At 45.6% G+C, this 12,949-nt stretch overlaps 1 protein-coding gene across 1 annotated transcript; it reads right to left on the bottom strand.

Annotated features, from left to right (window-relative positions):
• Window positions 1-220: 220 nt before the first annotated feature.
• On the bottom strand, window positions 221-11,873 carry LOC116377142 (laminin subunit gamma-2-like; the record flags this gene model as incomplete). The annotated part of the gene is made up of 20 exons (XM_031838708.1): window positions 221-1,301; window positions 1,398-1,497; window positions 2,175-2,333; window positions 3,486-3,682; window positions 3,827-3,941; window positions 4,242-4,391; window positions 4,493-4,637; window positions 5,097-5,234; window positions 5,338-5,417; window positions 5,506-5,711; window positions 5,798-5,954; window positions 6,381-6,517; window positions 6,883-7,116; window positions 8,208-8,600; window positions 8,935-9,047; window positions 9,667-9,856; window positions 10,482-10,613; window positions 10,733-10,848; window positions 11,457-11,574; window positions 11,672-11,873. Coding segments are annotated over 20 exons (3,336 nt in total), but the record flags the coding sequence as incomplete, so codon positions are not given.
• Between the last annotated feature and the right edge of the window lie 1,076 nt (window positions 11,874-12,949).

Here is a 12,949-nt window from a genome sequence, read left to right as displayed (position 1 = left end):
TGTGTGTGTGTGTGTGTGTGTGTGTCTGTGTGTGTGTCTGTGTGTGTGTTATTATTTTCACTACTGATTTTACAAGCTGCCTAAATAAAATATATTAAATATATGACGTTACACATATTTGACGGTTATTATCTAAATAATCTAAATGTGTTTGTTGTTATAGACATTTACGCATAAAGGAAATACATCAAAGTGATGAATAATGAAACATAAATCAGAAGAAAGTGCAGCAGCTTTTTATTTAAAAGCAGTTTCAATACATAAACATATTTGTGACTTTAATGAGAACAGAACAAACACTGAATGTGAAAAGATGAAAGATGTACTTTATGTACAGTTATAAATAGAACAGGTTTACATTCACACACACTCACCATCATCAGAGACATAAACACAGACATGTCGTTTCATGTACAGCAGGATCTATATCTATTATGTTCAACAACCGGAGGAGACGTTTATGATTATTAAAGGTTATCAGTAGCTGCTGTAGTAGTTCTGTAGTTTCAGTGTTTCTTGTTTTAAAATGAACTCATGAAACGATCAACAATAATCTGTTTTTACTGTAAAACACAAAAACAATCTGTAGACAAACAGGAAGACACTGACGCATGACCTGAACGCAGCACGGGGATCACAGTAACCTGATGTCTCCAGACTCAGATATAGTATTCACACACACACACACACACACACACACGCACACACACACACGTGTCCAACGACCAATGAAACCCAGAATGACGTGATGGTGTTATATTTAATGTGGCCGAGTGAATGAAAACAATATTAGAAATGTGAGTATAGATATGGCCGTGATATGAGCTCTGTTCAGCACTAATATCAAGTTGCATTGTGGGAGATGTAGGACCCAGTGATATTTCATGAGACAGCAGCTGAAGACTGAAGCACTTTGTTCATGAAAGATGTTTCTTGAGATGTTCATCTATGGTATGGTATGGTCTATAATATTGTATTAATATGAGCATTAATACGTTTGGCAGCAGGATAATCACTGCTTTACAGAAGCAGGTGGATAGATGTGCTTCAGGGCTTCTCCTTGGGGGGTCTGTTGTAGCAGCCCTTGGGGACGGCGTCCACGATGTCCTTCAGGTTTCTGATGTCTCTCATGATGGCCTTGATGTCCAGGTTGATGCCGGTCACCCGGCGGCTCAGGGCGGCCTCCTGCTGCTCCATGTCCCTCAGCCGAGGCCTCAGGACGTCCTCCACCTCTCTCTGAGCGCCGCCCACAGAGTCCTCCAGGCTCTTCAGCTGCGTCTCGTCCACCGCACCGGTCTGGTCTGAGGAGGAAGAGGAGGAGGAGAAGAAGAAGGTGAATATAGTTCTGCTTCTCCTGGTTTGATGATAAGAAGCAGAGAGAACACGGCTGAACTCACTGGTGTTGGCCAGCAGACTGCTGATGTCTCTCAGGGTTTGTCCCACGGCGTCTCGGGTCCGTCTGGCGTTGTTGAACGCTGCCGTCGCTTCCTCAGCAGCCTGCAGAGTAGAAAACATTCACGTCACGGTCGGGTTCGGGTTAACCTCCCGGTGAGGACGCGTATGAGCGTACGTGACCTCATATCATCCGTTATTCTGAACCCAGCATGTCTATTCATGAAAACACCAAAGTGCTCCCAGAGACGCCGCTGAGGAGTTTAACGCAGTCATGCCACGAACATCAAGCCAAAGATATGAGAACATGTACGTAGTCATATCTTCTGCATATTCATTTTATGTTCTCTGTAATATTGTAATATATTAATATTCTATGAGCCCAGTTGGCTTTTTGCCTCTTCCTGCTCTGTGATATTATTTATCTGTTATGTTTGTTTATCTTTATTTTATTGTTTAAATTGAGCAAACTAAATAAACTAAATAAACTAAACTAACTGTCTCTGGGAAACATTAGTTGAGAATCCTGCAGGAAAATTGGGACGAAATACGAAAACATTTCCCAGAAAAGTGCAAATATCATTTGAGCTGCCCAGACAAGAGGAAGAGGATGACGCAGTGATGAGTTCAGTTTTTGGATCAATGTTTGGTGGAATGTGACGTAAAGTGCTAGAACTAAGGTATAGACGTCAGACGTCAGAACTCTGAGGCTTTGGACCATTGTGAGTAATAAACGATCCATCCTGCGTCTCTCCTCTTCATTCTTCGTTCGCCTGTTTTACCTCCTCGGCGTCGGCCTCCAGCTTCCTGCCGGCGTTCAGCTCCAAGTCCAGTTCTCCGGCGGTGTCTGACGCCTGCGTCTTCAGATCCTGCGCGTCCTTGTTCAGCTTGGTGGCTTCATCCAACAGACCGGCATGAGACGGAACATTTCCAAATGTATCCTGAAGAGAAAAGAAAACCCGAGTCAGCACCGAGAGGACGTCCGAATACTGGAATCACGGGTTTGTATGAAAAGCACAGATCGAATGTAATCCCACTACATGCAGAGGAAGAACAAGTACCAACAGTGCAATCTAACGATACACAGATAACGTATGTATTTTATGTATATAGGATATTCAATGAACAGGATTCTATTCAGACAGAACTATGAAAAACGATGTATTAGTTCAATCAATTCAAAAATGTTCCAAGAAAAGAACAAATAAAAGCAGTCGACGGACATACTGACCCGATAAGAGACGAGAACCTACAAGAACGTTAACGGCCTTCAAACAGCGAGTTAACAGTGTAGACGCACCAACGTCGCCCTCTACAGGCAAGAACAGCAACGACAGCTTCAGTACTACACTGTAATAGAAATCTATGTGTTCAACTTAAAAACGTAAGTTCAATTGCTGCCTTAAACTTTCAAGTTAAGTCAAATTGGATTTACAATTTGTTTCAATTCATGACTTTGAGTTTACTTTAGCTTTGGATTGCTCTTTGTAAGTTCACATGAATGTATAGGATGCGTTTACTCAACTTAGCCATGCAAGTTAAAAAGATATACAACTTATTATCATGCATTCTGTTCACTTGTCCCAACTAGTGATTTCAACTCACATATTTTAGTTAGAAGGAAGTCTTGAAATTACTTTCCAAGTTAAAATGACCTGAAAGTATGAGTCGTTTCAAATCTCGTTTTATATTTTACAGATTAAACTCAGTTCTCTCAGCTTTGAGTTGCATCGTGTTTCCTGCAGGAAAGGAATGAAATGGGACGAATGAGGTGGACGACAGATTCCAAAAAGCTATTCAGGAAAGGAAATAAATGACAAAAATATGAATACAGTTTAGAATGAAAGACGTTTAGGTTCGGAATAGAAAACGACTCAAGTTGCTTCGAAGTTCCAGACAAAGTTGAGTTAGTTTTGTTCTGTCAGGAATGAACCGTGTGTTGCTGCTGAGCTCTCATGTCAACACACAACTGCTTCCACTAATGAAGACCGAGGGAAACCTTGAGATGAGATCCATTAGAAGACATGAAACTCATCTCACAGCGCCGGTAATCTTTCTCAGATTCCTCATTTCTGTTGATGATCGGTCGTTACCTCCAGATTCTTAACCCGGTTCGCCAGCACGCTGACGGATCCTAGCGCCTTTTCGTAGCCTTCAGAGACATCTCCCAGGACGGAGACCGTCTCCGCGTTGTTGGCGACGGCCTGCTGGATGGTGGCGTTGATGCCGGGGAGTCGCTTGATGGCGGCGGCGGCCTGAGCTTTGCCGTCATCGATCTGCTGGTCGAACCCTGTGGAGGAAGAACGAGGAGGAGTCGCATTCAGTCCAGAGTTTATAGGGCAACCAGAGAGAGTCTGTGTGTCTGTCTGTCTGTCCGTCTTTCTGTCTGTCTGTCCGTCTGTCTGTCTGTCTGTCTGTCTGTCTGTCCGTCTACCTCTCAGGGTGTTTAGGGCGTCGTCTAGCTCCTTGGTGTTGCTGTTGATGCGTTTCAGAGCGTCCTCGGTGTCGGTCTTGGCGACGTTGACTCTGTCCAGCAGCTTGTTGAAATCCTGCAGAGATGAAACCACATCAACTCAACTCAACAAGGGAAGTGTTCATTTTAGACGTCCACAGTGTGTGAAATACACAGGGTTTCTAGGGGGGTCCGAGATGCCCTGAGTGACACTTCAGACCCCCTGAATAGCAGAGTTATAGCAGGGGGCCTCTAACTTGATCTTTTGGACAAATTTGAGCATTTCGCAAGAACCTGGATTAAAGCAGCACATCGTCAGACTGGATTGCCAGTCTGGATTGCCCCTGGGTATTTTGCACCTTGGATGTCAGACTGAGTTCCCATAATCCTTCAGTACCTGCTGGGCGGCCTTGCCCCTTGCTAGCAGTTCCCCAGTGACGCCCTTGTCTTGCAGCACGCCGTCCTGCAGCACCTCCAGGTCTGAGATGTCTTTATCCACCTCCTTCTTCACACCGTCCAACCTGGAAACCATGGCATCCACCTGCCCCTGAGCATAATGAGGAGAACAGAATAAGAACGTTGAGTGTGTCCTTTGAGGTTGGGAGGACTCGTTGTTTTCTAAAGGTGGACTGCACATCTCGGTCTCACCTTCAGGGACGACGGGATGCTTTGCTCCAGCTTGGCGATGTTTTTCAGCATGCCGTCCGCCATGTTGCTCTCGTCTTTGGCCTCGCCGCTCAGCCGGGCTGCCTGGTTCTCCAAACCCTTCACCTGGCCCGAAGTCTTGTCGTACCTGGACACACGGACATCATTAGTTTAGAGTCTCAAACGCAGATTGGCGTTCGTCCCGGTATCCTTGATTATTGATAATCTACGGGTCATCCACTGGGAATGCTTCACCTTCTGTCCTGAAAAACCCTAACCCATGGACCTCGGCAGCCATGGCTGTGGAGAGTCAGGATTAAACATTTATCCAACAAGCTCCTCTACCTTCACTCTGCTCTTAAGACCGGATCACACCAGCATTGTTTGGTGAAAACAAACCCGTCCTCACCAAGGTGATCTCTGGGACTCGTAGTGTCCGTTACAGTCTTGTACCTTTTGTCTTCTTATCATTGACAAATACTTTTTTTACAACTAAACAGACACTGAGGACAAATGAACAGGACCGTCGCATATTACCCATAATCCCCCTGTTAGTAAATGAGGAATCTTAAGTGGGAGGAGCTCAGACTGACAGAAAGAGACTCACATGGTTTTGAGATCTCCGATCAGCTCTTTGACTTTGTTCTCTTTGTTCATGAGGGTTCGGACCAGAGCGAGACTCTTCTCTGAGTCACTTAGAGCTTCGTTGGCGCTTCGCTGCACAGCGTCTGCCTTCGTCTGATGTCTGCAGGACCGGACGGAGAGGAGGAAGTGATGAAGACGTGGTGTCAAAACTCTTCATCGGTTTATCAGTGGTTTTTACCATGAAATGAATATGATGGACTCACTTATCAGCCAGACTGGTGGCCGTCTGCTCCAGAGAGGAGAGGAGGTTTGAACCCTGCGGAGCGTCTCCAAGAGGAATCCCCTGACAGGAAGGAAGAGACCAAAGCAGCTGTTATGTTTATGCTCCTTTAAACTCCAGATATGACCTTCTGACTTTATGTTGGACTTACAGCTGATCTGAGGTTGGCCTTGGCCTCGTCCAGTTTGCGTTTCATCTCCTCCATCACACTCCGAACCTCCTCCACCTTCGTCTTGTACGTCTGCTGCTGTTGTTTGGTGTCGTCCGCTGCGTCGCCGACGTTCTGGAGGACCCGGCCCTCGGCCAGCTGACTCCTGCTGATGGACGACAGGCGGCCCTGCAGGCTCTTCTCCTGACCTGTTGGAACACAGGAGCGTCACTTTGACGATTGCTGCGTTAAATAAGAGACAATCTTTAAAAGCGAGGTGAACGAAACGTCTTACCTGCCAGCAGCTCGGTGTCGTACTGCAGGTCGTCCACCAGCTCCTCCGTGGCCCTCAGAGCAGCCTCCAACTGATCCCTGCCGGCTGGATTCAAACCCCCGGCCGTTCCTGAGAACAGAGTCTCCAGCTCCTTCAGTTTGCTGGCGTACGCCTCCATCTGAAAACACACAAAGAGTTCAACCAACTCATTTAACCCCCGTTTGTTATTGTGATTGACGTTGCTGTGTTGCCAAATCTCGGGTCGTTCACTAATCACAGGGTTGCAGGTTCGATCCCCCGGCTCCCCCTGTCCACATGTTCTCTTGTCCTTGAGAGACACCTCGATGTGTGAGCGAATGAGAGGCAGTGTTGGTGCTGACATCGGCATGCTAACGTGCTAATGTTGAGCAGGTACAGTGTTTACCATGTTCACCATCTTAGCTTAGCCTATTAGCATGCTAATGTTAGCTAATTGAATGTCTTTTGTTCTGCAGGTGTTTGGTCATAAACCAAAAGTAACATGTTGACCTGATGACGGCGCTATGATGACGAGTCAGAGGATCAATTAAGCGATCACCATCCATCCGACAGTTGTCGTCGTTACCTTTGTCTTGATGGGGCTAAAACAGGCGGGACAGTCGGACCTCTGGCACCCCAGACCCTCGTAGCCAGGTCTGCACCGACAGCGACCCGAATCATCACACTGTCTGGACTCAGAGCCCCGAAGGTCGCAGTCACACGCTGGTCCACGAAAACAAGAGAGGGAACAATCATTTACACGTGTGACCCACAATGCAATGTTCTATTACGTTAGAGTTAAAACAGTGGTGAAAGATGTTCGGGTGTAACCATTTCAATTGAGCCAAATTCCACCTAAAATACTAAAGATTTTCTTTGCTTTTCCTTTTACATCTTAAATTAAGAGGCCGAACTGGAATAAAAAGCTGAAGATTTCTTCATCCAACAATTCAACAGTAATTTATTCGTCCGTAAAATGTCAAAACAAAAATGTAAAGTGATGTTTTAAACCACATATTTACCCAACAAACCAAATAAAATCAGAGAAACCAGAGAGTGTGCATCGGGAGCATCCCGACTGATCTTACGTTTGCAGGCGTCGGCGGCTCGTCCGTGGTAGAAACCGGTCACACAGGCCTCGCAGCTCGGACCCATCGTGTTGTTCGTACACTTCAGACATTCGCCGCTGCTGCCATCGCAGCTTCCCGCCACGCTGACGTCGATGTGTCCGTTACACCGGCAGGGCCGGCAGGTTTGCTGCACAACGTCACCACGAGGAGGACCGCGGTAAAAACCCTCCTGACAGGCGTTACAGCGAGGACCTGAGGGGACATGGTGTAGATTTAGTTTCATATCGGAAGACAAGCAACTATTCATACAGTTTTACTTCAGAGAAGGAAGAACACAATAATCAAGAAGGATGTGGGAGCAACCACAACCTCTGATTAAGCCAAAGCTTCATGTGTTAAAGCTGCATTCTCTCTAGTGTCCACCAGGGGGCGACTCCTCTGGTTGTATAGAAGTCTATGAGAAAATGACTCTACTTCTCTCTTGATTTATTACCTCAGTAAACATTGTAAACATGAGTTTATGGTCTCAATCTCTAGTTTCAAGTCTTCTTCAATACAGCATGATGTTCATTTAGTACATTATGGTCCATTTAGAGTCAAACAGACCATAAACCAGGGGATGCTTTGGGGCGGGGCTACACAGTGATTGTGGGGAGATTGTGGCTAAGTGGATAGCAGGGCCATCTTTCAACCAGAGGGTCGGCGGTTCGAACTCCGGCTCCGCTAAAAGAACCCTTAAAAAATCGATGTGTCCTTGAGCAAGACACTTAACCCCAAAATTGCTCCCGTAGTTGTGCCTACGGTGTAGAAATGTGATAGACTCTGAATTGTAAGTTGCTTTTGGATAAAAGCGTCTGCTAAATGACTGTAATGTAATGATTGACAGGTCTCTACAGTTGCTCTTCCTCAGTCCAGATATGGTCACTTCCTGTTCACTGGTTGTTAAAAAAAGAGATGGCGACGCAAAATCAATGAACTCAAGGCTTCAAGACCGCAGTCCACCAACCGATGAGGGATGTCACGATGACTACGTCCACTTCTTATATACAGTCTGTGGTTACAGCTCATTGGTTGCACTTAAGGGTCACCAAGGACTGTTTGATTAAAGTTTAGATATATAGATATAGATATAGATATCAAGATACAGATATAAGTTGGGCCCACGGTATACCACGGTAGCAGTGTTTAAAGTGTTTTAGAGGTCTAGCCATAGAAATGTTTCTGTGTAAATGTTTTAACAACATGAGGCGCAAACGGGGGAAACGATGACAAACAGATTTCTAATCTCCCGTGACGTCATAAAGGTAGTACTGTGATAAGATATAATAGTCCTGGAGACCAACCTGTGGTTCCGGTTGGACAGCGGTCACACCGGGGCGCCAGTGAACCTGCAGGCAGCGAGCAGGACACTCCGTCCGGACAGGGACACTTCACACAGGTGCGAGGCTGCCAGGGGTCCCGGTAGAAGCCCTTGGAGCAGCTGAGCTCTCCGGGCGTCTCGTCGGCGGAGTAACAGTCGCCCGTCTGCGGGTCGCAGCTGCCTCCTCTGCAGCTGCAGGGCTCACAGGTGCCGAAGGCGTCGTCTGTGGGGGTCCCACGTCTGAAGCCGGCGGCGCACCGCTCGCAGAAGTCGCCCTCGTAACCCGGCGGGCAGCTGCATGTCTGGACCCAACGTGCCCGAGCGCCGTCGGCACGCCGCGCCGTCACCAGCCGCACGTTGGCGAGATACCCGCGTCCTGAAAAGACACAAAAGTTCAATCAAGATCGTCCTCCAAATATCTAGAATAAAACAAGTCAAAATGTCTTTTTATGGAGGAACTGAGTTGAAAGTGCTGAAAGCTGAAAGTTTAGCTTTATTTTGAAAAACTATGTGTGAGTGCTGAAAGCTAAACGTTTTGCTTTATTTTGAAAAACTGTGTACTTTTGTTTGATGATGTGAACAGAAGACCCAGCTGAAGGAATATACATTTGAGAGAAAGAGTTGCTCTCTGAAACAAAAATCAAAGGAAGCACAGAGTGGATGAGGAAAGGAAGTAAGTCAAAGAGAGGGAAGGAAAGAAGGAAGCTCACCATTTTCTCCGAATGTTGCCCGGATCTTGATGGCGGTGAGGTTCTGGAGGAGCGTCTGGAACTGTGAGGAGGAGAGCTGAGGCCTCCACCTGCTGCCGGGCTGCTCGTCCAGTCTGTTCATCACACAGAAGGAATGTTGAAACACAAAGTTCACAAAAAACTTCACATTAAAACACTGGGCCTTCACAGTAAAAGCACGTGGAACACATCTACTACAGTTAAAGTCCTCATTTTATGTTCTCTGTAAAGGTAAATCATACGTGAAAAAAAGGGAAATATGGTCTCAATATTTTGTACTATTATTTTCACTATTGTGAAATCGTAATGATTTACTGTGGTCATGATTATTTTTTCTTTTGCCTATTTTTACCCATTTAAATTCCCTAAAAGAACCCTTAAAAAATCAAATAAAAAGGAATTTAAATGGGTAAAAATAGGCAAAAGAACCCTAAAAAGTACCTTAACCCTAAACAATTTAAATTCCTTCTTATTTTATTTTTTAACGTTTTGACTCTGATTATTTTAGATTCTTACTTCTAAACCCAAAATAAACCTGATCCTCCAGTAAATGCTCCAGTTTGTTTCTACTTGCTCTGATTAGAAGCAGCAGCATTCTTCAGGAATGTTCACACTTGAGTGCAAAAGAAAACATTTAAGTTGGAACAAGAACGAGGGGCGTTTGATTTAAGCAGCCTGGAGCACCGGGTGGGCGGGGCTTATCGATGTTCTAACCTGAATGTGTAGCTTATCTTCTGTCCACAGGGGACGATGGAGCGCAGGTCGCCCAGCGAGGCCGCCGCTCGGAGGCCGGCGCCTTCCAGAACCACGTCGTTGGTGGACGGGTGACGGACGCCGCGGTCCAGACGCAGCGAGAAGGAAAAGTTCTGACCGTAACTCAGCACTTGATTACCCAGGTAAGGAGCTGTGGGAGAGAAACACCTGGTGAGGAGGGAGGAGATGAGAGGAGAGGAAAGAGGACAAGACAAAAGGATGTGTGCAGAGAGGATAGGAGAGGAAAGTAGGGGCTGGGCAAGTGAGGAGAGGAGGCGAGGAAAGACAGAAAAGGTTAGAAGGAGGATGAGAGGGAAAGAATGGGAAGGAGAAATGAGAAGGAGGAAAGGTAAGGAAAGAAGGAGATTTGAGGAGGTAAAGGAAAGGAAAGAAGGACAAGGAGACATGGAGAGAGAATGAGGAGGAAGGAAATAAGGGGGAGAAGAGAGGACATGAGAGGAGGAGAAGAGGATGTATAGAAAAAAAGAGAAGTAGAAGAAAGGAAAGAGGGAGACATGATAGAGAAGGGAGGAGAGAGAAGGAAAGGAAACAAGGACAAGTAGACACAGTAGGAGGAGATGAGAAGGAAAGGAAAAGAAAGAAGGATACATTTGGAGAGGCAAGGAGGGGAGAAATGAAAGGAAGTGATAGGAGGGGAAAGGAGAAGCGACAAGGACAAGAAAGAAGGAGACAGAAATCGGTGGGAAAATACATGAAAGAAATGAAAAGCAGATGGATGACAGAAGGGGCGTAAAGGAGGCGGGGCTTGTTCTCACCTGGGGCGTACAGGTAAACGGGCAGGCTATTTTTGGAGATCACCTCCAGGTCGTGGTGCTGCGGTGACCAGCGGAAGTGAACGTCGTCGAGGGTGACGCCTTGCGCTGTCGCCACCTTCCAACCGTCCGGACCTGAAGACACGGCACGGAGAATCTGTTACAACCGGTGTTCTCTGAGGCTTTTATTTTGAAATGATTACCCAGAACCCACTACTGAGATTGACAGTGAGGTCTTTTATTGTGAAAGTTACCGTCGGCAAAGGTGGAGGTGATGTTGTGAACGGAGTAACCAGATTGTGCAGAACATTTGCTGCTGTGACCGTAACAGAAACACATCTGACTCCCAGAATCCTCTCTGGGCTGACGTCTAAAGAAAAACCACAACAAGCGACAGGAAGTTAGACCAGAAGTGACTCATAGATGTAAGTACTGAAAGGAGTTGAAGCGTCAGAAGAAGTTAAAGCACTGAAAGGAGTTGAAGCGTCAGAAGAAGTTAAAGCGCTGAAAGGAGTTGAAGTGTTAGTTGAAGTTTAAGCGCTGAAAGGAGTTGAAGTTAGTTAAGGTTAAAGCGTTGAAAGTAGTTGAAGTGTCAGATGAGTGTTAAATCGTTGAAAGTAGTTGAAGTGTCAGAAGAAGTTAAAGCGTTGAAAGTAGTTGAAGTGTCAGAAGAAGTTAAAGCGTTGAAAGTAGTTGAAGTGTCAGAAGAAGTTAAAGTACTGAAAGGAGTTGAAGTGTCAGTTGAAGTTAAAGTACTGAAAGGAGTTGAAGTGTCAGTTGAAATTAAAGTACTGAAAGGAGTTGAAGCGTCAGTTTAAATTAATGTACTGAAAGGAGTTGAAGTGTCAGTTGAAATTAATGTACTGAAAGGAGTTGAGGTGTCAGAAGAAGTTAAAGCACTGGAAGGATTGCTAGTTGAAGTTCATTAATTAAAGAGACGCTGATGTAAATGTGAGATAATTTTACGTGTTTCTTCACCTTTGCAAGCAGCCGTTTCGTCTGATCGGTCCGTCTGGGCATCGGTCACATTTATCTCCTGTGACTCCTTCTTTACAGCTGCAGCGCCCCCTGCTGTCACATGTGGCACTGACAGAACCTGGAGGCAAATAAACATTAATAAAATGGGATTAGTTTCTCTTTTTCAGAACTTTGGTGAGTGATTTATTTAAAAGCTACATGTTGTGGTTTCTCACCTGTGGGGTTGCAGCGGCAGGGTGAGCAGCTCAGCGCCGCCCCCACCAGGTGGAAGCCGTCCTTGCAGCGCTCGCAGTGGCGGCCCACAGTGTTTCCCTGACAGTCGACGCAGTGCAGGCCCCAGTCGTCCTGGAGGCAGTACCGAGATCTCCCATTACAGTCGCAACGCACTGTCGCAGCAGGAGGAGACAGGGAGGTAGTTTAGTTATAAATGTATTTATATAATTTATCGTTCATCGTTATCCATCGTTTATCCCTATCGGCCGAAACCAGCTCGTTCAAACCAGTCCAAACCAGTCGATACTGGTCTAAACCAGTTGATACCAGTCTCACAACTGCTTTTTTTTCAGAATCTAGTCTCATTAAGTCATTGTTTTGCATTAGTCTCACTTACTTTCTCAGTTTTAAAGGTTGTTTTAAAATCTTTAAATCTTTTACATAATTGTAATCATATTTATGTTTAATTTAGATTTTGTAGAAATGTAACATTTGTCCTGAGGGTGGCGCAAGAAGAATGAACATGTGTTCTTTTTTATGAGGGGGGGGGGGGGGGTTTATCTGAAGGGTTGATCCTCTGAAGAACTAGAATGAGATCAGAACATTTCATTAAACTTGGCCATTCAATTTGAATAATACTGGAAAAGAATTGACATTTGTAACCGATGGTGGTGTTGGAGGAAAGTCAGAAGGTCATAAAATATTTAGGAAAAACCCACAAATTTAAAGAGGATCTGAACTGAATGTGAAGACAAAATCACAGTTTTTCTTTTCCTGAAAAACTCAGTGAGTTTTAGAAATGTTGACAGAGTCCTGTGGTTTGTTAGATCCCAGAGAGAGCTGCACCTCCTATAGCCTGAAGCCCTGAAGACAAATCCTCAGAGTCCACAGAGTCCCACCCAAAGCAGCCAACGCCTCGTCTGAGGAAACAACACAACGAGCTCTCTGACAACGCTTCATCTTGAATTCTGATAGAGTTTCAACAGGCTGCTGCTTGTCACTGCTGTGGGCTCAGAGGGGGAGGTTCATGCCCATGAACAGTCTTCAGTGGTGAAGTTAAGTAATGACAGGCAGGAAGAATGAGACTGATGGAGGGAAACGTCTTTGTTTTAATAAATGATGTTTCAGATCAAACTCTCCGGTTTAAACCAGTGGTTACCGGTTTAAACCTGTCGAAAACCTGTCAATACTGGTCTAAACCAGTGGATACCAGTCTAAACCAGTCCATATCGGTCTAAACCAGTCCATACCAGTCTAAACCAGTCTATAACAGTCTAAAC

Source organism: Anarrhichthys ocellatus, unplaced genomic scaffold (genome assembly GCF_004355925.1).
Source record: "Anarrhichthys ocellatus isolate YVR2014 unplaced genomic scaffold, GSC_Weel_1.0 scaffold938, whole genome shotgun sequence".
In the NCBI taxonomy this organism is placed as follows: Eukaryota; Metazoa; Chordata; class Actinopteri; order Perciformes; family Anarhichadidae; genus Anarrhichthys; species Anarrhichthys ocellatus.
The sequence above is the reverse complement of the archived record's forward strand: the minus strand, read 5'-3'. Positions and strand labels throughout refer to the sequence as shown.